Consider the following 25,478-nt stretch of genomic DNA (forward strand, 5'->3'; position numbering starts at 1 on the left):
TGACCATTGTAATCATCCACGCCCTTAGTATTGTAATCATGTTTCCTCAACTTACTTTTCCACTTTCTTAATGACGAATCTGTTCTCAAGTGTGCCAAAATCGCGTGTCCTAACTTCACCTGGTTTTTATATATCATCACCCGTGTCCGCCCCATAATACACACTACTAAATAAAAAATACTTTACTCAATATTCCAAAATACACGATGCATATTACAATGTTTAGGATAGGTTACGTGAGGTTAGGTTAGATGAGGTTAGGTTCGGCCTGAACCACCGTGGAGGGTCCTGACTCCACCTGAAGAATTGTCACCCTGCCAAATTCTGGGGTGACGATTCTTCAGGTGATCCCAAAAGGATTATCATCACAAAGACTAACAAAAAGAGTGTGGGAGAGTTTATTGTGCACAGTTATCACAGTTAATATGAGTGAGGCGCCATGCTGGGGTTGTTCACTCAAGGATGGTGACATTCTACTCTTCAGGGGGAATGTTCATCACACACAGGTAGAGTATTTATTGATTAAGATCCACCAATGGAAGAGTCAAGCCCATCAAGTGTTATACAAGTCTTAGGTTAACCATGTAATTAGGTTATACACTTGGTGCTAGATGCCCTCAACACTTACCATAGTGAATGAAGCAAAATTGACTAATGCGTCTTGTGGTATTCAAATGGGAAACACAAACCCAAGCATTCACGTCATGCAGTTTAATACTGGCAAGTATACTCACAGTGTGTGAGAGTAACAAAACACATTTGTACATATAGGTAGTAATGAAATCCCCAAGTGTGGGAACTGCCCTTTGGTCATAGTATGTTGTTCCAGGCTATGGTCAGTTAGGTGTGTGGATGGACGAGATGAGGGTGTCGATGATATCCTGCGCATATTGGGAAGCTGTTTCCCGCTTCATTTTTTGGGTGTAGTAGTCGAGGGAGTAGCAGAAGCGGCCCCGGAAGGTCTGCACTGTGTGTTGACAGAGTGTGGGCATAAAGTGGCAGGACACAGAGCGCAGCACTTTGGACACCTCTACCTCCTCTCCAGTGCCAGGAAAGGTACTGTTAAGGTTGCCCATGTTGGTGACGCAGTAGTGGTTGTCGTTAGTGGAGGGCAGACCTACCTGATCCAGCCAGAAGTTACTGCCGATTACCAGTTTGAGTCGCTCGCTGATGGGTTGTACAGAGAGAGCCCGTTGTGTTGTGGTGAGGTGGTGAGCGAGATCAGAGTGAACCTGTCTGCTGTACTCCCAGAACTCTTCCAGGTTTCTTCGTTCAGTTCGGAATCCCACGTCTAACGTGGATATATGGCACCCAAATGTGTTTGGTTGTAACTGTTTAGGCCAGTAGCGTCTCATGTTTATGGCTTGTACACAGTTTATATCCGTGATATCGAGGGAGTCGCTCTTAGACGACATCATTCGGTAGAGTGCGAGGTTGGCGGCAGCTGTGAAGGCCGAGTTTAATGTGACTCCTTCCATCTTGCACCGGAGGTACAACTTCTTAGAAGTAATATCGTCTAACTCGTATTGCAACACACGCGTCGCTGCATCATTGTGGGCGGGCATCTGGAAGAGCCTCGTGAAGTTACTAATATAGGCTCCGTAGCTGAGGACTCCTTTATAAAACCGACTAAGGAATAGTGTGAATAATGACCACTGGGAGGTGGCCATGTCGGCTATTCTGTCATGCAGCGGTTCTGCAAATGTTCCTTCCTCACATATGTCAATGTCTTTTCCCTGAAGCAAGTCGTTAAGCACCTGGAGGAACACCTTACAGAATTTCATGTTTGTAGTTCCGTCACTCACGTTGTGATGAAAGCCGAAGATACACGCATATTTGTATTTTTCGTTGTGGTTCCTGTCTCGAGTACACTCTCCATCTAGGTTGAGAGACACGAAACGCACGAACCAGAGTGGTCCTTCCTCCATGCAATAGCGGCGGCGGAGTAGTGCCTCGAGAGTGGTGACCACGTCGTCGGTGACGAGCTCCTTCACGTCCACCAGCGGCACCTCCATCTCCCGCCACCACAGCTTCCCCTGGTGACGACCCAACACCACCCGCAAGTGGGGCATCTTCCTGTAATACACACAAATACATCACTATATTAACATTGGTACCTATAGCATGTTTCCTTCTCGTTTTTTTTGTGTGTATGTATGTTTGGTCGCAATAGTGTGTGATATCAGGGGTTCAAAGTTGGCACAATACTGTTTTATGGGATGTGTGTGTGTGTGTGTTTAAACATGACTTTATATAGTGTGTTTATGGGCCTATAAATGAGTGACAATCCAGCATTGAACCCCCGTTTGTTACACACACACAGGTTCCCAAATTAGTGAAACAAGAGTTTAGTTGGGCGGGAGTGATATTGCCACATCACCAACATCAACAAACTGATGCCAATTCATGTATTTTGAGTATATTATATTATTTGTAAGAAAATTTGAGCTTTTATTATTTTTATTTGTTTGTCACACGTTTATACATTTTCAAATATAAAAGTTTGGTTGCACCCTGTCAAAAAGTAACAATAATACACCTTTGAAAACTGACCTGTCAGGGATATATTCTTGAACATGTTGACTCCTTTAGATGCTTACTGAAAACATCTTGATTATAGCTATGGTCAAATTTCCATATTACCTGGCCACTGTATATTAAACTTTTCACTTAATTAGTATAAAAGGTATTTATATATACTTTCCTACCAACCTGTACATTATGGTGGTGGCGTGTTTGATGACGTCGAAGTCGATGGTTTGTCTTGCGTCCAGCCAGAGGGCATAGACGGTGGTCATGCAGCCAAAACGATGTGCAGAGGTCATTAGCTTCTCACAGTACCCAAGGGGCCTGACCCACCTGGGCTCTCGGGCATCGTGGCAGGGGGCAGCAGCCTTAGGAGTACAGGGCGCCACTCTCGATGGTGAGGAGGAGGAGCGAGGGAAGAGTTGTTGGGTGGTGGTGGTGGTTGTGGTGTAGCAAGGGTCATCGTGCAGGGATGTGTGTGTTGGCGGTTCACTCTCCACACCTGAAACACACAACTGGAGTTATATAAGTCTAATCTATGGTTACAAGCTTATAGTGACATTTTTTAAGCTAATCTTACTGTTTGCCATTTTGTATACCAGTACTGTATGTAAATTGTTTGTATACTTGCATTGCCTATGTACAATCAAAGAGAAAAGTCGTGTCGCGGTTTTGTCCGAAGATTAAATCTAACTCGGTACATTTTATACACTGTGTATATTGTCTACGCACATGCGGAACCAATCTATTGATCTTCGTCACAGGTGTGTGTGTGTGTGTGTGTGTGTGTGTGTGTGTGTGTGTGTGTGTGTTAATATTTACAGTATATGTTATTTAAAGTGTATGTGAACATTAGGGGTGTGGTTTGACCTTACTAAAGACTTGACCTTTAAATCTATATACTTACTGTGATGTAATGGAAGAGTTGGTTTATTTTAGTGATTCGTGAAGCAAGGCTCATATTTTTCACTCATGTATTGACTCATGAAACAAGACTCTCCCATATATCATTAATATCTTAAAGTGTATCATGAAGCAAGACTCACATGGATGTCTTTAAATGTACTCGTGAATCAAGTCATACATACATCACTAATACCTTTAACTTCTTGCGGGTAATATATAAAGCAGGATGTGCCAGTCATGAAAATGCTTTACTCACCCTCTGCAAACATTCATCACCCATTGGAAACAACCACTATCACGCGTTGAAGAGATAACACTCATCAATTTTCAATGCCGAAGAATCTTAACAGCAAAAATTAAACTAGCTAAATGAAATAATTGTCTACCAAGCTACCAGACTGCAGTGAACACAAGGAACAGAACCATACAAGGATGAAGTCGTAACCAGAAGTGATGGTTTATCGTGGGAAATAAGATGCCCCCTCCCTCCCTCCCTCCCTTTTGGTCGACACATCACCAGGGATTATCGACTTGACTGAAAAGGTAACTTCCCTCACCGTTTTTATCAAGATGAATGTTTTTAAGTCAGTTTAAGGAATTTATAGATGGTTTATTGTTGTTTGGGGAGACCTGTGTAGAAGAGGATATGTTTCTGGTGTGTTTGTGATCAATGTGTGTTGCTTTGTCATTTGTCTAGTTGTGGCCCGGAGAACCTCTCATATGTGGTGTGGACGGTGGTAGAGGGAGGGAGGGAGAGGTTGATGGTGGTACGGAAGTTGTGTGAGGGAGAGAGGGAGGGAAGCAGGTAGTGAGTTGGTGGAATGGAAGCCAAGGTAACTATGGTAAGGTATAGCTACAGGAGGTGGCAGGCCAGGACAGTCAGCTTTACTTAGGTCGAGGTCAACAACTAGACAGGTGTTGGTATTATTGGTGGCTGTTGGTGGAGAAGCTGACCTAGCCTAATGCTGACCTAATGCTAACCTAAGCAAACCCAAAGGAAACTGGACCTCTGAGCTGGTGAGGTCATTTAGGTAGGAACTGGTGAGAGACGAACACACACACAGTATGCCGCCTTATAGACAGGATTGGAAGGAACAACAAAAATAATAATCCCTAAACCTAGAATAGGGTGGTGTGTGTGGGTACAGTATGATGTGTGTGGGTACAATATAGCGTGTGTGGGTACAGGAGAGCGTGTGTGGGTACAGTATGATGTGTGTGGGTACAATATAGCGTGTGTGGGTACAAGAAAGCGTGTGTGGGTACAGGAGAGCGTGTGTGGGTACAGTATGATGTGTGTGGGTACAATATAGCGTGTGTGGGTACAAGAAAGCGTGTGTGGGTACAGGAGAGCGTGTGTGGGTACAAGATAGCGTGTGTGGGTACAGGATAGCGTGTGTGGGTACAGGAAAGTGTGTGGGCACAGGATATCGTGTGTGGGTACAGGATAACGTGTCTAGGTGCAGTATGATGTGTGTGGGTACAGGAAGGAGTGTGTGAGTGGCGTTGAAATGAAACATCCGCCTGGGGAAATTCTTGTCCTATTCCCACAACAGGTTCTACCCGTTCCCTGTTTGCTGGTTCACCTTTCCCATTTACTGTTCCACTTCCTGTCCCATCCCAACTGATCCATTTAGTGGGGCCCCCTCCCCTACTTCCTCTCCCACCTTTCCCATTTAGTGGTCCACCTCTAGTCCACCTGTCACGTGCCTTCATGCGACCTACCTCAACCTAACCTAACGTCAGATATAACAACTCACTCGTCCGGTAGTGTGCATCATGTGACGTCTCTGGTATGTCCGGCCATTGTCTTCCACATTAACAAAACAATACAGTTAAAGTATCATCCTCAAACCAGGTTCACTGTCTTCCCGTGTGAGCTGTGTCTATAGTGTAACATAGACGTCTCCTGCTGAACTGGCGTGTAGCTACATCATGAAAACATTCAGTACCACAACTACACTCAAAAGATCAACTTCATAACCACTGTTTTTCTCGATTTATTGTCGGTTGTCGGTACAGTATGTGTAAAGGCTTTTTTGGGGGGAGAGGGGAGTGTCTTGGTCAAGTTTATTTTTCTCTTGAAAACTCGGGCGCCAACGTGCTCAGCTATAACGTCACCCTGAGCCTGGCGCCCTAACGTCTATTTGGGAACCATTCAAGCCCTAACCTCTGGGTTAGTGAAAACTGAGCTGTACTTCAATTTCCTATATATTTCACTGATATACATTGATGTCTGAAGATGTTGCACAATGATTTTTTTTATCAAGTCCGATAGACACACAGGTTCCAATAACAGCTAATGTGACTTTTAAAATTGGAACTACTGATGAGCCAAGGACACACACACACACACACACACACACACACACACACACACACACACACACACACACACACACACACACCCCATGACCAGTCCAGGCCCGGGCCATCAACTGTAAACTATAATAATTTGTATGTTCAATTCATGTTCCTTCTTCTTTCGGTAATGAAAGCTTTTGTTAAACGACCCACCCACCCACCCCATGTCTTTGTATGTAATAAGTAATTTTTGTCCAATGTACATTTTCAGCCTTCGGGCTGCCGACTTTTTCAATAAACCGTTAATTATTATTATTATTATTATTTACACACACACACACACACACACACACACACACACACACACCATCAGCACTAGACAGTACCAGCGAGAGCCGTGACCCACCAGTGAGATAAGCACCCCTGGGAACCATCATCTGGCCAGACGGTGTTAATCAGTCCACCCTGGGAACAACAGTGGGTCGGCTTTACACCTGACCATAAGATAACACAACACTGCTTAGCAGAGAATGAAGTACTGTAACACCACACACACCACACAGTGTCTCCATGACCACGTGTTAACACTGACGGACGAATTACTACACTAAGTGAACACCACACCACCCGGTGTCTCCATGTGTAATAATAAGTAGCGGTTTATTGAAAAAGTTGAGCAGCCCGAAGGTCAGCATTCGTGTCATGAAACAAAAAACAAGCGGCAGTAACCTTTTGCATTTAACCGACCTTACTGATGACAGCTTTCAATTTGTCACGTCAAACCTTAAAAAAAATCTAACAAGAACAGCGAGGTGAAAATATAAAGAGGCAGTTTCTTCCTTGTAAATTCAGTCACATTCATCAGGGGCGAAGGTCGCTTGGAACGGTACAAGGACAGAAACTCACTGGCTGGGTTAGAGCTGACAATATATTAACGTTAAGCTAGGTTAAATGTCACGATATTAACTTAAGGCGAGGTTAAATGTCACGACATTAACGTTAGGTGTACTGAAGGTTAAATGTCGCACTATTTAGACCACATCATGTTAGATCACGTTGGGTTTGTCCCGTGAGTACTTGTCCTATATTCCCTGTTGTCAACACCTATGAATTAATATTGATGTCTTTATATACAATACCAGATGTTGTGAGTTTCGTAGTTGTAGTTGTGATGTGGGGTTTTTGTACGGTGGCAGTTGTGGTTTTTGTACAATTATAACCTCAACGACCCTTTACAAGTCCTTACCGGAGTTGTTAAAGCGCTGTAATACATCATAACATACTCTTACACTTTCTCAATAAATTAACCCAGACAAACGTTATGAAAGAAAGCCAGACGATGCTAGACGTTGTGTTTTAATGACTCTCCACCTTTCTCTCTCTATGTCTGGCTTTCCTCTCTCTCTCCGTTTGCCTCTCTCTCTCTATCTGTCTACCTTTCTCTCTCTGTCTGTCTTTCTCTGTCTGTCTATCTCTCTCTCTCTCTCATTATGTACTCTGGTAAAAAAAAATCATTATCTCATTTCCGTCAATGAATGAGGGGGAGACTGAGACCTTGAGTAACGGTAGTGAGGTATTAAGGTAGTGGTATTTATTTTATTATAAGGTGATTGTCGGTGGTGAATAGCTTGGCGTCCTTACCTCTCCTCCTCCTCCCTCTCACTCCTTGAGAAGTTACCACACGTGTTTCCTAAGACTATAACACACACACACACACACACACACACACACACATAATGTTTTTGTTTTTCTCTCTGGTGAATATGACGCAGTGCAGTTTCCATAGAGGTCTGGGATGTTAGGTTTAGGTTAGGTTTAAGTTAGGGTTATGTTTAGGTTAGGGTTATGTTTAGATATATATATTCAGCCACTACTCTAGTTCTCCTTCTGTTGTTCAGTGTTATGTGTTGACTGCCATATCCACTGTGTTGCTCTGGCTTGCTCCTCACAACCACCACCCTCGTATGTTCAGTGCCTCGTGGACACCCTTCGTCGTGTGGGTGCTGTCTGCCTCACTATCTTTGCTTAGTCTTCTGGATACGTGTGTGATGATGATGATGATGATGATGATGATGATAATACAATAATGATTAATATAATAGTAATACTGTGCTGTATTAATAATAGACTACATGTACTAGGAATATATAGGCATAATATAATAGTATACTAAGGCTGGTGAAAGGCTATTTTATGGTCAGGACTGATGTATGGGTCAGAAGTATGGACACTAGCGGCAGACACCAGGAAGAGTTTAGAGGTCTTTGAAATGTGGTGTTATAGGCGAAGGCTAAGAATAAGTTACACTGACGGGAAAAGAAATGAAGAAGTAATAAGATTAGCAAAAACTTCATGGTAAATACAGGTACTTGAAATTTACGGAAAAAAAAATATGAGATACTTTGGTCATATAATTAGGGATGAGGGATTAATAACAAATACTAATGGGTGAATTGGGGTCCATGGGAAGGGAGAAACAGGGATGGATGAATGGAAGAAATTATAAACTGGGTCCACAGAGAGATACAAATTCTTGGAGGATTAGTAAGAACAGCTCCAGAACGTTGAGAGCGGAGGACTGTCGTAGCCAACCCTCAGATATGATGACGGCATTCTGATTGATTGAAAAACACTAATAATAATAAAAATAATAATAATCTAAATGAAAAAAAAGTAAATAAAACACTTAATATTCAGTGATTATTCCTCAATTAGACATTAATATTCTTAAAGTTGTGTTGGGGAATAATTGTGAGTCAAGTCCCACCTTACATGACGGTGGTACTGATAGGCGGGGAGGGAGATGATGATGATGATGATGATGCCAATTGTTATACGTAATAAGACGGTTCAATCCCAAACCTTGAAGTTCCAGCTCGTAATGATGTTTATTTCACGCAGATTAGACACCCTAACTTAATTCACCTGAAGATTGACCAATAAACAGCCTAATTCTACATTGTGGGGGGGGGGGAGGAGTAAAGTTTGCTTCGCTTCCTTCACTTAATTGCTACTCCTACATCTGTCTCCTCCTCCTACACCTGTCTTCCCCCTCCTACACCTGTCTCCTCCTCCCCTAACTCCACCTTCTCCACCTGTCTTCTCCTCCCACTCCACCTGTCTTCTCCTCCCACTCGACATAACTCCCCTTCATTGTAGCTGTTCGTCGATGGTAAATCATTACTTGTGTCAGTAAGTCAAACATGACATCCAAATTAACAATGAAAGTGACCAGAAAAACGTAAATAAATTGATTAAGAGATAAAATAGCGTCCAGTTCTGCTCGTTAAGTTGCTCTGGAAACTAACAGAAAAGGATTAGATCAAATATTGTATACATTACAATATTGATGTAGATGGGAGTCGCATGATGTGTGTTCTCAGGTATAAAAACGTTATACTCTTTGTGGTACGAATTGGACCGATTTGGTGGATAAGACATCACTATTTCAAGGTCTTTTTGGGAGTGTGTGATTGCGTTCGTGTTGTATGAAGTGGTCTACTTAACTCGGTGTTGTACGAGGTGGTCTACTTAACTCGGTGTTGTACGAGGTGGTCTACTTAACATGGTGTTGTACGAGGTGGTCTACTTAACTCGGTGTTGTACGAGGTGGTCTACTTAACTCGGTGTTGTACGAGGTGGTCTACTTAACTCGGTGTTGTACGAGGTGGTCTACTTAACTCGGTGTTGTACGAGGTGGTCTACTTAGTATGGTGTTGTACGAGGTGGTCTACTTAACTCGGTGTTGTACGAGGTGGTCTACTTAACTCGGTGTTGTACGAGGTGGTCTACTTAACATGGTGTTGTACGAGGTGGTCTACTTAACATGGTGTTGTACGAGGTGGTCTACTTAACTCGGTGTTGTACGAGGTGGTCTACTTAACTCGGTGTTGTACGAGGTGGTCTACTTAACTCGGTGTTGTACGAGGTGGTCTACTTAACTCAGTGCGTTGTACGAGGTGGTTTAACTTTAACTCGGTGTTGTACGAGGTGGTCTACTTAACTCGGTGTTGTACGAGGTGGTCTACTTAACCGGTGTTGTACGAGGTGGTCTACTTAACTCTCGGTGTTGTACGAGGTGGTCTACTTAACTGGTGTTGTACGAGGTGGTCTACTTAGCATGGTGTTGTACGAGGTGGTCTACTTAACTCGGTGTTGTACGAGGTGGTCTACTTAACTCGGTGTTGTACGAGGTGGTCTACTTAACATGGTGTTGTACGAGGTGGCGGTGTTGTACGAGGTGGTCTACTTAACATGGTGTTGTACGAGGTGGTTCTAACTCGGTGTTGTACGAGGTGGTCTAACTTAACTCGGTGTTGTATAGTGGTTACTTAGCATGGTGTTGTACGTGGTAGTCTACTTAACATGCAGTGTTGTACGAGGTGGTCTACTTAACCGGTGTTGTACGAGGTGGTCTACTAAACATGGTGTTGTACGAGGTGGTCTACTTAACATGGTACGAGGTAGTCTACTTAACATGGTGTTGTACGAGATGGTCTACTTAACATGGTGTTGTACGAGGTGGTCTACTTAACTCAGTGTTGTACGAGGTCTACTAAACTCAGTGTTGTACGAGGTGGTCTACTTAACTCAGTGTTGTACGAGGTGGTGCATGGTGTTGTACAAGGTGGTAACTTGTGGTCTACTTAACTCAGTGTTGTACGAGGTGGTCTACTTAACATGGTGTTGTACGAGGTGGTCTACTTAACTCGGTGTTGTATGAAGTGGTCTCTTAACTCGGTGTTGTACGAGGTGGTCTACTTAACTCAGTGTTGTACGAGGTGGTCTACTTAACATGGTGTTGTACGAGGTGGTCTACTTAACTCAGTGTGTACGAGGTGGTCTACTTAACTCAGTGTTGTACGAGGTGGTCTACTTAACATTGTGTTGTACGAGGTGGTCTACTTAACTCGGTGTTGTATGAAGTGGTCTACTTAACTCGGTGTTGTACGAGGTGGTCTACTTAACTCGGTGTTGTATGAAGTGGTCATTAACTCGGTGTTGTACGAGGTGGTCTACTTAACTCAGTGTTGTACGAGGTGGTCTACTTAACTCAGTGTTGTACGAGGTGGTCTACTTAACTCAGTGTTGTACGAGGTGGTCTACTTAACTCGGTGTTGTATGAAGTGGTCTACTTAACTCAGTGTTGTACGAGGTGGTCTACTAAACTCAGTGTTGTACGAGGTGGTCTACTTAACTCAGTGTTGTACGAGGTGGTCTACTTAACATGGTGTTGTACGAGGTGGTCTACTTAACTCAGTGTTGTACGAGGTGGTCTACTTAACTCGGTGTTGTACGAGGTGGTCTACTTAACTCGGTGTTGTACGAGGTGGTCTACTTAACTCGGTGTTGTATGAAGTGGTCTACTTAACTCGGTGTTGTATGAAGTGGTCTACTTAACTCGGTGTTGTATGAAGTGGTCTACTTAACTCGGTGTTGTACGAGGTGGTCTACTTAACTCGGTGTTGTACGAGGTGGTCTACTTAACTCGGTGTTGTAGAAGTGGTCTACTTAACTCGGTGTTGTACGAGGTGGTCTACTTAACTCGTTGTATGATGGTAACTCGGTGTTGGTACGAGGTGGTCTACTTAACATGGTGTTGTACGAGGTGGTCTACTTAACTCGGTGTTGTATGAAGTGGTCTACTTAACTCGGTGTTGTACGAGGTGGTCTACTTAACTCGGTGTTGTATGAAGTGGTCTACTTAACTCGGTGTTGTACGAGGTGGTCTACTTAACTCGGTGTTGTACGAGGTGGTCTACTTAACTCGGTGTTGTACGAGGTGGTCTACTTAACTCGGTGTTGTATGAAGTGGTCTACTTAACTCGGTGTTGTACGAGGTGGTCTACTTAACTCGGTGTTGTATGAAGTGGTCTACTTAACTCGGTGTTGTACGAGGTGGTCTACTTAACTCGGTGTTGTACGAGGTGGTCTACTTAACATCGGTGTTGTACGAAGTGGTCTACTTAACTCGGTGTTGTACGAGGTGGTCTACTTAACTCGGTGTTGTACGAGGTGGTCTACTTAACTCGGTGTTGTACGAGGTGGTCTACTTAACTCGGTGTTGTATGAAGTGGTCTACTTAACTCGGTGTTGTATGAAGTGGTCTACTTAACTCGGTGTTGTATGAAGTGGTCTACTTAACTCGGTGTTGTACGAGGTGGTCTACTTAACTCGGTGTTGTACGAGGTGGTCTACTTAACATGGTGTTGTACGAAGTGGTCTACTTAACTCGGTGTTGTACGAGGTGGTCTACTTAACTCGGTGTTGTATGAAGTGGTCTACTTAACTCGGTGTTGTATGAAGTGGTTCTACTTAACTCGGTGTTGTATGAAGTGGTCTACTTAACTCGGTGTTGTACGAGGTGGTCTACTTAACTCGGTGTTGTACGAGGTAGTCTACTTAACATGGTGTTGTACGAGGTAGTCTACTTAGCATGGTGTTGTATGGAGTGTCTCCTCTTGACAACAAAACGTAAATATCCCGCACAAGGTAGGCAATGCTTGAAGGACATTGCCAACTGCGCAGCAAAGCTGAACAACATAACTAATGCATAGACTGACCTTCAGAACACACTTAAGTCTCAAGAAGCTCGTCACACTTGCTCTTCAACACTTGTAAGGCGCCTGTAGTGCTGGCTAACGGTGACTAGACATATTCCCAAGGTGATCTCACATAAGAACATAAGAATGGAGGAAACTGCAGCGGGCTTATTGGCCCATACTGGGCAGTCCCGTTTACACCCAACCCCTATTGCTCATATAAGCATCCAACCTATGTTTGAAGCTATTCAGCGTATTCGAGTTAATGATGATATTTGGTAACTTGTTCCATTCATCCACTACTCTGTTTCCAAACCAGTGTTTACCTATTTCACGCCTAAATCTAAATTTGTCTAATTTAAAACCATTGTTACGAGTTCGCTCCTGGTTGGATAGTTTGAGTACCTTTGTAATGTCCCCTTTGTTTAGCCCTGACTTCCACTTATACACCTCTATCAGGTCGCCCCTCGCTCTACGTCTCTCGAGGGAGTGCAAATTAAGATGTTTTAACCTGTCTCTATACTCAAGGCTCCTAATGCCCGGGATTAGTCTTGTCATTCTCCTCTGGATTCTTTCCAAGGATTCTATATCCATTCTGTAATACAGTGACCAGAATTGAACTGCGTAATCCAGGTGTGGTCTCACAAGCGCAAGATACAGTTTTCGGATGACCTCGCTAGTCTTGTAACTAACACTCCTTTGTATGAACCCAAGTACTTTCTTAGCCTTGTTACAAGCAAAAACACATTGTTTACTTTGCTTAAGGTTCCTACTTATCATTACTCCTAAATCTCTCTCGCAGTCGGATTTCTCTATGGCATCGTTGTTCATCTGGTATCTGGTTTCCCTGTTTACATCTCCTATACTGAGTACTTTACATTTGCCCAGGTTGAATTTCATCTGCCATTTTTCAGACCATTCGAAAAATTTGTTTAGATCTTCCTGTAGTTTTGCTGAGTCCTCGTCAGATTTAATTACACGTCCTATTTTAGTGTCATCAGCAAATGTACTTATGTTGCTGTCTATGCCGATATCTATGTCGTTTATGTATATAATAAATAATAATGGTCCAAGTACTGAGCCTTTGGGAGCTCCACTAGTGACGTTGCTCCAATGGGACTTAGTGCCGTTAATGCTCACTCCCTGTTTCCTGTCCTGTAACCACGCCCTAATCCATTTAAGGATGTTACCTTTGATGCCAGTTAAGGGGAAAATGCAACGTGGTTATCGGGGCCTCTCCTCCCTACCATACAAAGGCCTGGGTGAAAATTTTGACGATTTGACCAGGAGGAGGAGGAGGAGAAAGGGAGAAAGAAAAGGGAGGGGGAGAGGAAGAGAAGAGAGGGAGGGGGAAAGGAAGAGAAGAGAGGTAGGGGGAGAGGAAGAGAAGAGAGAAGAAGGGGAGAGGGAGGGAGAGAGAGAGGGGGAGTTGAGGAGGGTCTTTATATAGCTAACGAGGCAATGGGCCCCAGTTAATTGCATTCTTTGTGAGTACGTTATTTAGCAATCCTCTCACACGACTCGCGAAGAGAGAGAGGGGAGTGGTGTTGGGGGGCGTGTGGTGGGAGGAGGTAGTGTTGGGGGGTGAGGAGGGAGTGTTGGAGAGATGGTAGAAGAGAGGAAGTTGGGTAAATTACGACAGCTTCGCCAACTAACCACAGCAGATACGGGTGACTCAGTGGTGACTCTCAAGTGATATCAACGCTTATATTAATGTACCGAAGACGCCATCCCTACCAGAGAGCTGCTTAGGGTTCAGTAGTCCAATAAAAGCTCAGTTTGTGATTTGTGGGAGGTAACCTGTAAACTACAAAGGTTACAAAAGGCTGGTAATACAAATCCTTTCTCAAGTAGATACGTTTTTTACATTTCCCTGAACCTATATTAGTGTGTGTGTGCGTGCGCACGAGTGTGCTTGTGTGAATGTGTGTGTGCTTGTGTGAAGGTGTGTGAAGGTGTGTGCGCTTGTGTAAATGTGTGTGTGTGCTTCTGTGAAGGTGTGTGCGCTTGTGTAAATGTGTGTGTGCTTCTGTGAAGTGTGCGTGCTTGTGTGAAGGTGTGTGCGCTTGTGTGAATGTGTGTGTGCTTGTGTGAATGTGTGTGTGAATGTGTGTGCTTGTGTAAATGTGTGTGTGTGTGTGCTTGTGTGAAGGTGTGTGCGCTTGTGTGAATGTGTGCGTACTTGTGTGAAGGTGTGTGCGCTTGTGTAAATGTGTGTGTGTGCTTGTGTGAAGGGTGTGCGTGCTTGTGTGAAGGTGTGTGCGCTTATGTGAATGTGTGTGTGCTTGTGTGAATGTCTGTGTGCTTGTGTGAATGTGTGTGTGCTTGTGTAAATGTGTGTGTGTGCTTGTGTGAAGGTGTGTGCGCTTGTGTGAATGTGTGCGTGCTTGTGTGAATGCGTGTGTGCTTGTGTGAAGGTGTATGTATGTATGTACTGTATGTATGTGTACAAGAAAACCACCAGGCTCCGGTTCAGTCATCTCTGGAAGGGGGGGGGGGACACCACACCACACCGCTATGTTTCATGATGAACGACCATGACTAAACACTGAAACAACAAATACACTACTGTACAGCCAAATGATGGTGTCAGACCCAGTTCTTACGTAGAAGCGTGCATGAGGTAAACACGCATGAATGACGCCATCTATTGCACAAAAACAGCAACTTTCTCTCTCTATTGCCCGAATTTCCTGGTTATTATCGCGTTCCTGTGATGGTAGGTGGCGTAGTTTATGTCATAATACTTAGGTGACATTAAGCTAGGAAATATTCGAATTCATTTTTTGTATTATTATTCTCTGCGGCTAAATTTTCGAGCGGTTGCAGTGTTGTGTTGCGTCATGGTTTGGTAACGAGTGATCTACAGTGGAGTGATTAGACGAAGGGCAAGCGCCATCTTTAACTTTCGCTAATGCTTTACACATTTGTTTCGTTGACTACATAAGAACATAAGAAAATAAGGAGCCTGCAATAGGCCTGCTTTCCACTCGTCCACCACCCTATTTGTGAACCAGTTCCTTCCTATCTCCCTCCTAAACTTATCCAACTTAAATCCGTTGCTCCGAGTCCTATCCTGCTTGGATATTATAAGAACTTTATCTATATCTCCTTTATTGATTCATTTCACCCACTTAAATACTTCTATCACATCTCCCCGCACTCTTCGTCTTTCTAGGGAATGCAAGTTTAGTTTCTTTAACCTGTCTTGATATGGAAGGTTTCTAGTTTGACTCTGCGTTACCTATCCTGATTGTTAGTTGTTACCCCCCCCCCTCCCCCCTCTCTCCTCCCCATACATTGCCTCTCCTGCTGCCTCGTATATGAACTTTGCTTGTTGCTGTGTGTGTGTGTGTGTGGAGTGTTCGGTAGGGAGGTGAGTATTTCCTCCTACTGGTGAGATACAACACAGCGTGACCTGAGGCCTCATATACTGATTCATACCTGTATACCTGTATTTACTGCTGAGACAGGTGTTACATACACTACGTCGCCTCCAGCCCCCATTCTACAACCTTGTAGCTAGCTGTCCTCACTACTTCCTCGTATCAGCTGCTGCTTTGTTTAGTGTCCTTTGTTTAACCCCCATTTAGTATTGTTCACACGGCACTGTCTCATGCCCACGTCCAGTGCCAGGCGTCATGTTCTAGCCATAGCTCCATGTGTCGGCGGTTAAGACCAGGCAGTGTGTCCACATGGCCAACAACACACATAAATTCATTCATGCGGTGTTGGTACTTTCACCTGGGTGGTGGTGAGTGGTATAACTAGTAGGAGGGCTGGAGGGAGGGAGCGAGCGTAGTCTGGGTCTCAGGTCGCTCTAACCCTCACCCACTACCCTCCAGTCCTCCACCACCTCACACTCTAATAAACCTTTAATTATCACTAAGTATAACGTCTTGCCCGTGGCTGACTTACCTGCTGTGTGCTGTTTAATTCTGGACAGTAGATATGATACGGAGGACAAGAATCCCCGCACCAATGTCGTATCCATATCGTAACCACTTAATAGACTAACACTTTATAACCTTTTTTTTTTTTACTTTTCTTTCCACCAGAGTGTCGTGTAGTATTTCTAAACAGGTTCACCTTCGCCGCAACTTCATGGCTATTATTTTCACTCGTAAGTCGGGATCAAAACACTGCACACACCGCGTCCTCCTGCACCTGCGTCTGTCGGGAACTGACATTGTTTAGTGAGGACGGTGACTAGGTGTCTGTGCTCAGGGCTCAGGTTTTCTCAAGGTTTGCCTTCCCCTACCCCTTCCACTCACTCTGCCCCCCCTCCCTACGCCTTTATACCTCCCTTGCGCCCCGCCTCGACATCCCTTCCCAATGCCCTCCCTTTACACTCTTCTATTCCTCCCCATCTCCCTACGTCCATCCCTCACGCCCCCCCCACCACTTCACTTACGCCACTCCGTCTTGTCTCCTACCTAACATAACCAGATCACCTGAAGAATCACTACCCCAGCTTATTTCGCCTAAGGATTAACCACCCCTAATACTATTTGGGTTAGATTAGGTGTGCGTAAGGATGGTTAATCGTTTAAGCTGGGGTGGAGGTTCTGAAGGTAGTCTTCCCCTATACATATCTATCCCTCCTCTCCCTTCGTCCCTCACCCCCGTTTCTCTCCCTCTCCTTCGTACTAATGGCTCCTCTACCACTCCCTCTCTCTCGCTCCGTTATGCAAATGGGTGAAATAAGATTAGACGGGGGAGGAACAGGGTTAATAGTTAGAAAATTGAAGAAATTTAGGAGGATGTAGGAAAAGGGTTCTTATGTGTCCCTGCTACAAGGCCACAGAACCTTCCCCGACTTCACCCTTCCTCTCTCTACAGTGGGATTGCATCTTCAGAATTAATCAGTGTCATTACGTCACGAGGTAATGCGTACTGGAGTGTTGTTGTTATGTACTGTATATATAAACAACCTCCACCTCTCACCTTCCTTCCTCTAACCTTCCTTCGTGCGTGTGAGAAAAAGGTTGTATTCTATCTTATTTATTATAAACTAAATCCATAATATATATATTTTTCATTTTTACTTTTATTTGAAAATTTAACAACCTGGAAAGTATATTACACACCCTCATTGTTGATATCAGCCTGTGTATTAACATCTTTCACTACCTAAGAGAACAAGTTACGGATCGCCTGAAGGATCTCCACCCCCCAGCTAATACTATTTTGGGAGTGGGTGAAGCTAGGTTAGGTTAGTTACTCTTCCTGAAGGTGAAGTAAGCTGGGGTGGAGAGTCTTCAGGTGGTTTGTTTGGTTCCTCTAGACGTGTTCCTTCACCAGACACGACAAGAATGGGCGTGTTGATCCTGATAGAAAAATAAACATAAGTATTGTGAGTTTCTATTCCCTGACTAACACAAGACCTAGCCGAGTACAGAGTAGGGAAGGAGGGTGTGGGGAAGGATGGGTAAAATTGGTTCAGGTCATGCGAGGAAGACGAACAACAAGACCCAAACACGAATGAATGGACACTTCAAGAGAGCAAGAAGAGGAGGAGAGTTAGAAGAAAATCAACATCAAGCTAAGAAGAATACCAAGACATCTCCTCTGCACAAGAAAACAATACACACAATCAAGCCGACCAAGCACTGAGAAACCATGGCCCAACCCAACACGCACCTGACGCTTGACCTGACTCTAACCTGACTCTGTCCTGCCGCCTCCTGGCCGCGTCCGGGCGAGTTGCTGCTGCCTCCAACTTATACTCCCTCACGCAAGCGGTGTTTAGCCACTGCACCTGTTCTCTCCTCCTAAAATTCACTTCAATCCTCCCTGTATCCTTCCCCTGAACCTCCTTCCCCCCCTGTCACTAGCATTTCATGTTCATGGCAGGTACACTATGACCTGACTTTACCCCCACCTTATAGATTAGTGGCGCACACAGGGGGAGGTTTCCTGGTTGCCCGGAAACCTCCCCCTCCAGGTACTGGATGGTGCGGCCAACCAATACCTGACCTGGCGACACCTAGCAAGCTTTGTGGAGTTACATCCCACAGTGGTGGCCTGCTTGGAGAAGATTGTGGAGGGTGGTCCTGCAATCTGGTCCACAGTCTCACTGACTGATGCCCAGACCCTGCTTCTCGCCATCACCAGCACAGGCTTCATTGTGTCCCTGGTGATCACCAACAATGCACTAGGGTACCTGAAAGGTGTGACCACTAGCCTTCAGGCAGAGGCTAAAGACATAGTTGAGGCCAGCAGTGAAGTTAACTATCTTAAAGCAGCACTACAAGACGTCCGAAACAACATGGATGATCACTACACTGTATGGTTTTGTCAGGCAGAACAGCTGTGTGAGGCCGTAGGTATCACACCTTCCATGCCCAGACGCTGCAAACGCCAACAACACCGAGACAACATGTCAGCTGACGGACCAGCTGAATACTACAAGAGAACTGTGGCCATTCCATTACTAGATCATCTCCTGGCACAGCTGGAGAAGAGGTTCACCCACCTGTACCAGAAGCCATCCAGGGACTCAGCATTATCCCATCCATCTTGGCAACTGTGACACCAGCAGAGAGAAACAGAAGAATACAGGAGCTGGCTGACCTCTACCGGGCAGACTTGCCATCCCCTGGCAGCGTCAGCAGTGAGGTACATACCTGGCGTGTCAGGTGGGAAAACAAAGCCAAAGAACGGGCCCAACCAGTCTTCCAACTACACTGACCACCACCCTCTCCCAGACACCAAGTTCCATGTTCCCCAACGTGAGGACCCTGCTCATTATCCTGTGCACCCTGCCAGTAATGACATGCTCTGCAGAAAGATCTTTCAGTGGACTGAAACGAATAAACACAACACTCAGATCAACAATGGAGAATGAGAGACTGACAGGCCTGACATTACTGCACATGCACCGAGATATACCAGTGGATATAAACCAAGTAATTGACACATTTGCACAGAGAAATCTCAGGAAGATGAAATTTGCCAATGTACTTGCAGAAAAATAAAGGCAATGTATTTTACGGGTGTTCAAAAACTGTTAAGCAAATTGTATGAGCTCTGTTAGTGTTCAATGTTAGTTAGTCATTATATACAAGTATTAAAATGCTTAATGATTGTTACACATTCAGTACAGTAATAACCATATTATATACTCTATATTTAGTGCAGTAAATTCATGTATTTTAAAATTGTGTAAATAAAATATTTAAAAAAAATATGACTTCTATTATCCTGTAATATAAGTCTATATACAAGGATTGGGATGCTAAATTACACCATCTTCAACCTCAGATTATTTCCTAAGATTCAGTGCAAATGGCGTCAAATATTGGTCAGCTGAAAGGGCTCGCTACGCTCGCCAGACTTCTCAGTAATCTGGAAACCCCCCTACTCAATTTCTGGGTGCGCCCCTGTAGATCTTCATCTGTTAAAAAGGGGGGAGGAGAGGAAGTTGCTCGTGTAGTGAGCAACATTCCACAGTAATATAGGAGGTTATTAGAGCAACTTTATCCTTGTAAGTAAAAGTATGGCGGGCGGTGAGGTATGATAACTGGGGTACTTGACTAGTGGATCCTGCAGGGTGAGGCGTCTCAACTCTCATCTGATTGGTGGTGTGTGGATGATCGCACTGATGTACTGTGTGGCCGCTCCTACACGCACCCCCCCCCTCTAGTCCTCCCTCCCCCCATCAACTCTATATATTCTTTTGTTTATTTGTCACCCCTCCCCCCATTTAACTAGCCATTCGGGAGGATATGCTGTCATGATTTTTTTTTGTAATTGGCAATTTGGTATGAGATGAAAGCGAAAGGAGGATTATTATTATTATTATTATTGTTGTATTATTGTATTATTATTATTAGTAGTAGTAGTATTAGTAGTATTAGTAGTAGTAGTAGTAGTATTACTGTATTATTATTGTTTTGGGTAGAGTCAAATTCACCCTGAATATAAAGACGCATCTAATGAAGATTAGTCACCCCTTGCCTATTTCACCTGTTGATTTAACACACTCATACTAACCTAACCTAACCTAACCTAATGCCCTCTCTAGGTAGCATGACGATGTTTAATCATTAGGTAAAATAAGCTGGGTGTCTAATCGGTGTAATCTAGCTCGAACGATCGTCTGTTGTATGCGATATTTACTTTATTTGGTAAATGGTTAGGTTAGGTTAATTTGGGTCAGGTTAATTTAGAACATAAGAATGGAGGAAACTGCAGCGGGCCTATTGGCTCATACTCGGCAGTCCCGTTTACACCCACCCCTATCGCTCATATATGTATCCAACCTATGTTTGAAGCTATTTCCTAACCAATGTTTACCTATCTCGCGCCTAAATCGAAATATGATCGCGGTTAGGTTAGTTTAGGTTAGGTTACTTTAGATTAGATTAGGTTAAATTACATAAAACAGACAATCGTCCAAGTGGGATGTAATCGTCTAATACACAGAGTTCCCCCCTACCCTCACTGTTGCCAGGGGAGACGCCGCGCTGCCACCGTCAGTGATTTAGCAACTGTTAGAGGAGAGCGTACTGTAAATACCCTGCCGGAGTTTACATCTCAAGTGTGTGCGTGTGTGTGTGTAAACCTTCTGTTGCAAGGACTGAATGCAAACACCCCTGGGTGCTGTGCAGGTGTTGCCGTGGTGGTCATTCCCAAGGGCCCGTGGACGTGACCAAGAACTGCTGGCTGGGTTATCTTTTTTATTTTTTACAATTATAGGTTGTCTTGTGTAATTCCCAGACCGGTTCTTTAATACTGTGGGGTGCCTAGCTTAGTGTTGTGGGTTACCTGGCCTTATACATTGAACTGGCTGGCAAGACTATTAATGTTAGTTGACGATATAACCCCGATTAGCTGAAGGTCGGCCGCCGCCTCCGCCTCCCCTCCTACCTCCCTCCCTACACCACCACCCAGCTTAGTTCACCTGAAAAGTAACAACATCATTAATTTGACCTTGTGTGGTTTAAGTTAGGTTGGGTTAGTGTTAGGTTAAGTAGAGTTTAGCGTTAGGTTATGTTGAAGTTAGTGAGTTAGGTTAGGTTTGGATATTGCTAGGGTGTTTAATCTTCAGGTGATCCCTTAACTCTTAAACCAAATTTATCCGTAAAGATTCCTTAAAATTTAATCATGAATTATATGTCTCTGAAACTATTGATTATTATAGTAACGACATCAACACACAGTAACGACATCAACACAGAGAAACACTACAACACACACAGTAACACAACAACACAGAGAAACACTACAACACACACAGTAACACTACAACACACACAGTAACACAACAACACAGAGAAACACTACAACACACACAGTAACACTACAACACACACAGTAACACTACAACACACACAGTAACACAACAACACAGAGAAACACTACAACACACACAGTAACACTACAACACACACAGTAACACAACAACACACACAGTAACACTACAACACACACAGTAACACAACAACACAGAGAAACACTACAACACACACAGTAACACAACAACACAACACACACAGAGAAACACTACAACACACACAGTACAACAACACACACAGTAACACTACAACACACACAGAAAAACTACAACACACACAGAAACACTACAACACACACAGTAAACACAACAACACACACAGTAACACTACAACACACACAGTAACACAACAACACAGAGAAACACTACAACACACACAGTAACACTACAACACACACAGTAACACAACAACACAGAGAAACACTACAACACACACAGTAACACAACAACACACACAGTAACACTACAACACACACAGTAACACAACACACACACAGTAACACAACACACACACTACACACAGCACACACAGTAACACAACAACAGAAACACTACAACACACACGGTACACACAACAACACAGAGAACACACAGTACAACACACACAGTAACACTACAACACACACAGTAACACAACAACACAGAGAAACACTACAACACACACAGTAACACTACAACACACACAGTAACACAACAACACAGAGAAACACTACAACACACACAGTAACACAACAACACACACAGTAACACACACACACACACAGTAACACAACAACACAGAGAAACACTACAACACACACAGTAACACAACAACACACACAGTAACACTACAACACACACAGTAACACTACAACACACACAGTAACACAACAACACACACAGTAACACAACAACACACACAGTAACACAACAACACAGAGAAACACAACAACACACACAGTAACACTACAACACACACAGTAACACAACAACACAGAGAAACACTACAACACACACAGTAACACAACAACACACACAGTAACACTACAACACACACAGTAACACAACAACACAGAGAAACACTACAACACACACAGTAACACTACAACACACACACAGTAACACAACAACATGCGGTGTACTAAAGCGTTGGGTTAGGTTAGGTTATAGTTGTAGAAGAACAGTTTACAGTTTTACGTTCAATAGGTTATAAGTTTACGCCCCGTCATTATTTTACTGAAGATGGTCAAACATTCGACGTCTTGTTCTCACCTGTAGCCACCTGGTGAGGGAAGAGGGTGATGGTGGGAGTGATAGTGGTGGAGATGGTGGTGGAGATAATGACGGAGGATGGTGGTGATAGTGACGAAGGGTGGCGAGGGTGGAGCCAGTAGGGTGGTGTTGATAGTGGCGATGGAGGGTAGTGATAGTTGACGGATGGTGACGGAGGAGAGGCTGGTGGTGATGGTGGTGATAGTGACAATAGAAGGTAGTAGTAGTGGTGGTGGTGGTGGTGGTAGGTGCAGGATGAAGAAAGACATATATATTTTTTTTAACACATGATATTCATATTTTTCTGGGTTAATTTCTTTGTTTGTTTAATATTGTTTTGTCTGTATATTTAATTTGTTATTTTAGTGTATTGTATTGTCATTTATTATTGTTTTTTTTGTTATTTCTTGTTTGTTTGTTTTTGTGGTTTATGGTGTGGTTTTTGTGACCATGTTTGCAGCGTCATGTGGTATTGACATTATCACTTGCACACATGGTTCGCTTTCTCTCAAATTACTTTCTCTTATGTAAAAGCTAAAAGAGAGTTAGTTGACATTCACCCTGTGACTTTCTCCCCCCTTACACAAACACAATTTACATATTTCATCAACACAACCGAAAACTTAGTCTGTTAGCTTTAGAGTCTGTTAGCTTTGGCATATCACCTGAAAATTAACCCCCTTTCCCTTTTAGCTTATTTCACCTGATAGTTAAACACCCTAACTCGGGGTTTAGGTTAGGTTATGTGAGGTTAGGTTAGGTTTAGGTTAGGTTAAGTTTAGGTCAGGTTAGGTTAGGTTAGGTTTTCATTAGGGTGTTTAATCCACTTTTGATTTCTAACGTCCTCCACTTTCTCTTACAACACGAAAGACTAATTACAGACAAAAAAAAATCCACAAATAGGCAAGACTTATACGTGGAAAGTCTGTGTAATAGTTAATACTCTTAGTGAATGTTTTTAGTCTTGAAGTTCTCGTTATAGATGTGGTTGTCTGGTGTCTCCCTCCACCTCCCCCGACTATACCTGGGTTTTGTTGACATGATCGCGACGTTGCCAATTGAGTATATTTCGTCTTGTTTTCTTAAGTTTACATATATGTTTTCTTTATATCCTTCTCCGGATTTTATTTGTGTATTATAACGTATTAAAAAGCATAATATAACATACAGTACCGCGTAGCTTAGCATATAACAAAGCCTAAAGAGTTCAAATGTGTATATTTACTCACCACCAATGAAAGCGGTTCCCGAGGTTCTACACCAAAATAACATTGCGGTTCGTTCTCTTGGTGTCCCTACTGTTAACACTCACTGAGGAATCTTCAACGACAAATGTGGGGACCAGAGCGTGGATTGGTTCTGCACTGGGCGTGTGTGACGTTGTTCACCGTTGTTACGTGACTGTCGACACAATTCCAAGCTCTGCCTGACTTTTGCAGAGATCTAAAATTGCATATGAACCTCCCCGCCAGAACTACCCAGTCACGGTGACCAGGTGTTGCTTCACCCACCGACAGAGAGAGCAGGTGTGGGCCCATATGCAGTTTTTCACACATCCTTTGATAAACATGAGCTTAAAGACGTTACATGTTGAAGCGCAGAGTTAAAATTCACCTTAACATAAAGGCCGCTTAATATGTCAGGTCTTGTATAATTGAGTCCGGCCTGACCTGAATGTGAGCTGTAATGCCTACCCTTCCCACCTCCACACTTACAACTCCTACGTTATTACTATCATTAACTGCAGAATTAACTCCTTAAAGTGAGTAAATTGCATATTTATTCATTTATAATTTCATGGTCACAGTATTTGAACAATGAAAAGAAAGAATTGTGTTGCACTTGGAGCTCAGCCAAAAAACTGCGCAAATTTTACATAACAGCAAAGAATTTCGAAATCACGTCACTATCAAGGCTTCGTCACAGGTAGTACAGTATTACACAACTTCCGGACCCACCTAGCGTGTCTGTGTGCTTCTCCCTGTCTACTCCCGTCAGATAACTCACTTCACCTAGGTTCGTTTCAGTGTTTATTTAATATGTGTTTTGACTCCACAGTGCTTCAGATGATGTTGATGAGTCAGATACTTAAAACTATATTCATGTTTCAGATTAACGATGGAACAGGAGATACAAGTTAGGTTTTCCTTATTTACACATCATAAAATAGACTGGACTTAACTATACCGCCGCGGATCATACGGTACACTGTCATGTGGTGGAGAGACTGTGTGACACTGCTGCAGTAGTGTGTCGTAGTCGTAGACGAGTACACTTGCTTGCATCATGGAGAGAGAGTGTGCGTGCTTGGGTGTCTGGGGGCATACTAATCAGTGGCATGCCAACTTTGAACCTCAGAACACACACACACAAACACACACACACACACACAAACACACACACACACACACACACACACACACACACACACACACACACACACACACACACTATACTGCCATGGTTGAACCTTAGATAAGAACCACTTCCCCACCTCCCCCATTAAATGTTATTCCTCAGTCAGTCAGCCAGCCAATGGAAGTACAGTATTACACAACTTTTATCCTCACGAAGGTCGAAGTAATCCATCACTGACACAGACGACATAAAGAACCTTTTGTTGCACGGGTGAATCTAATGGTGAATCT

The 25,478-nt window shown here is 43.6% G+C and overlaps 1 protein-coding gene across 3 annotated transcripts; it reads right to left on the bottom strand.

The window, feature by feature from the left end:
• Positions 1 to 696: 696 nt before the first annotated feature.
• Positions 697 to 25,142, bottom strand: LOC121878391. 3 transcript variants are annotated; one of them, XM_042384596.1, is made up of 3 exons: positions 25,013 to 25,142; positions 2,713 to 3,028; positions 697 to 2,076 (listed from the first exon to the last, which is right to left on the bottom strand). In XM_042384596.1, exons 1-3 carry the CDS (start codon positions 25,116 to 25,118, stop codon positions 837 to 839), a joined length of 1,662 nt encoding a protein of 553 aa, XP_042240530.1. In that variant the 5' UTR covers positions 25,119 to 25,142; the 3' UTR covers positions 697 to 836. The 3 variants fall into 3 exon arrangements, with proteins under 3 accessions (XP_042240530.1, XP_042240532.1, XP_042240531.1); XM_042384598.1 differs by lacking the exon at positions 25,013 to 25,142 and adding an exon at positions 24,060 to 24,230; XM_042384597.1 differs by lacking the exon at positions 25,013 to 25,142 and adding an exon at positions 16,197 to 16,496.
• Between the last annotated feature and the right edge of the window lie 336 nt (positions 25,143 to 25,478).

Source organism: Homarus americanus, unplaced genomic scaffold (assembly GCF_018991925.1).
Source record: "Homarus americanus isolate GMGI-L3 unplaced genomic scaffold, GMGI_Hamer_2.0 scaffold41027, whole genome shotgun sequence".
Lineage (NCBI taxonomy): Eukaryota > Metazoa > Arthropoda > Malacostraca > Decapoda > Nephropidae > Homarus > Homarus americanus.

Excerpts from the sequence above, each read along its gene's own strand:
- LOC121878391 (XM_042384596.1), bottom strand. The coding sequence starts at position 25,118 with ATGATGCAAGCAAGTGTACTCGTCTACGACTACGACACACTACTGCAG. Across the intron at positions 3,029-25,012 it reads GTATGATCCGCGGCGGTATA|GTGTGGAGAGTGAACCGCCA; the intron begins GTTAAGTCCAGT and ends TGTGTGTTTCAG. Across the intron at positions 2,077-2,712 it reads GCCACCACCATAATGTACAG|GAAGATGCCCCACTTGCGGG; the intron begins GTTGGTAGGAAA and ends TGTGTATTACAG.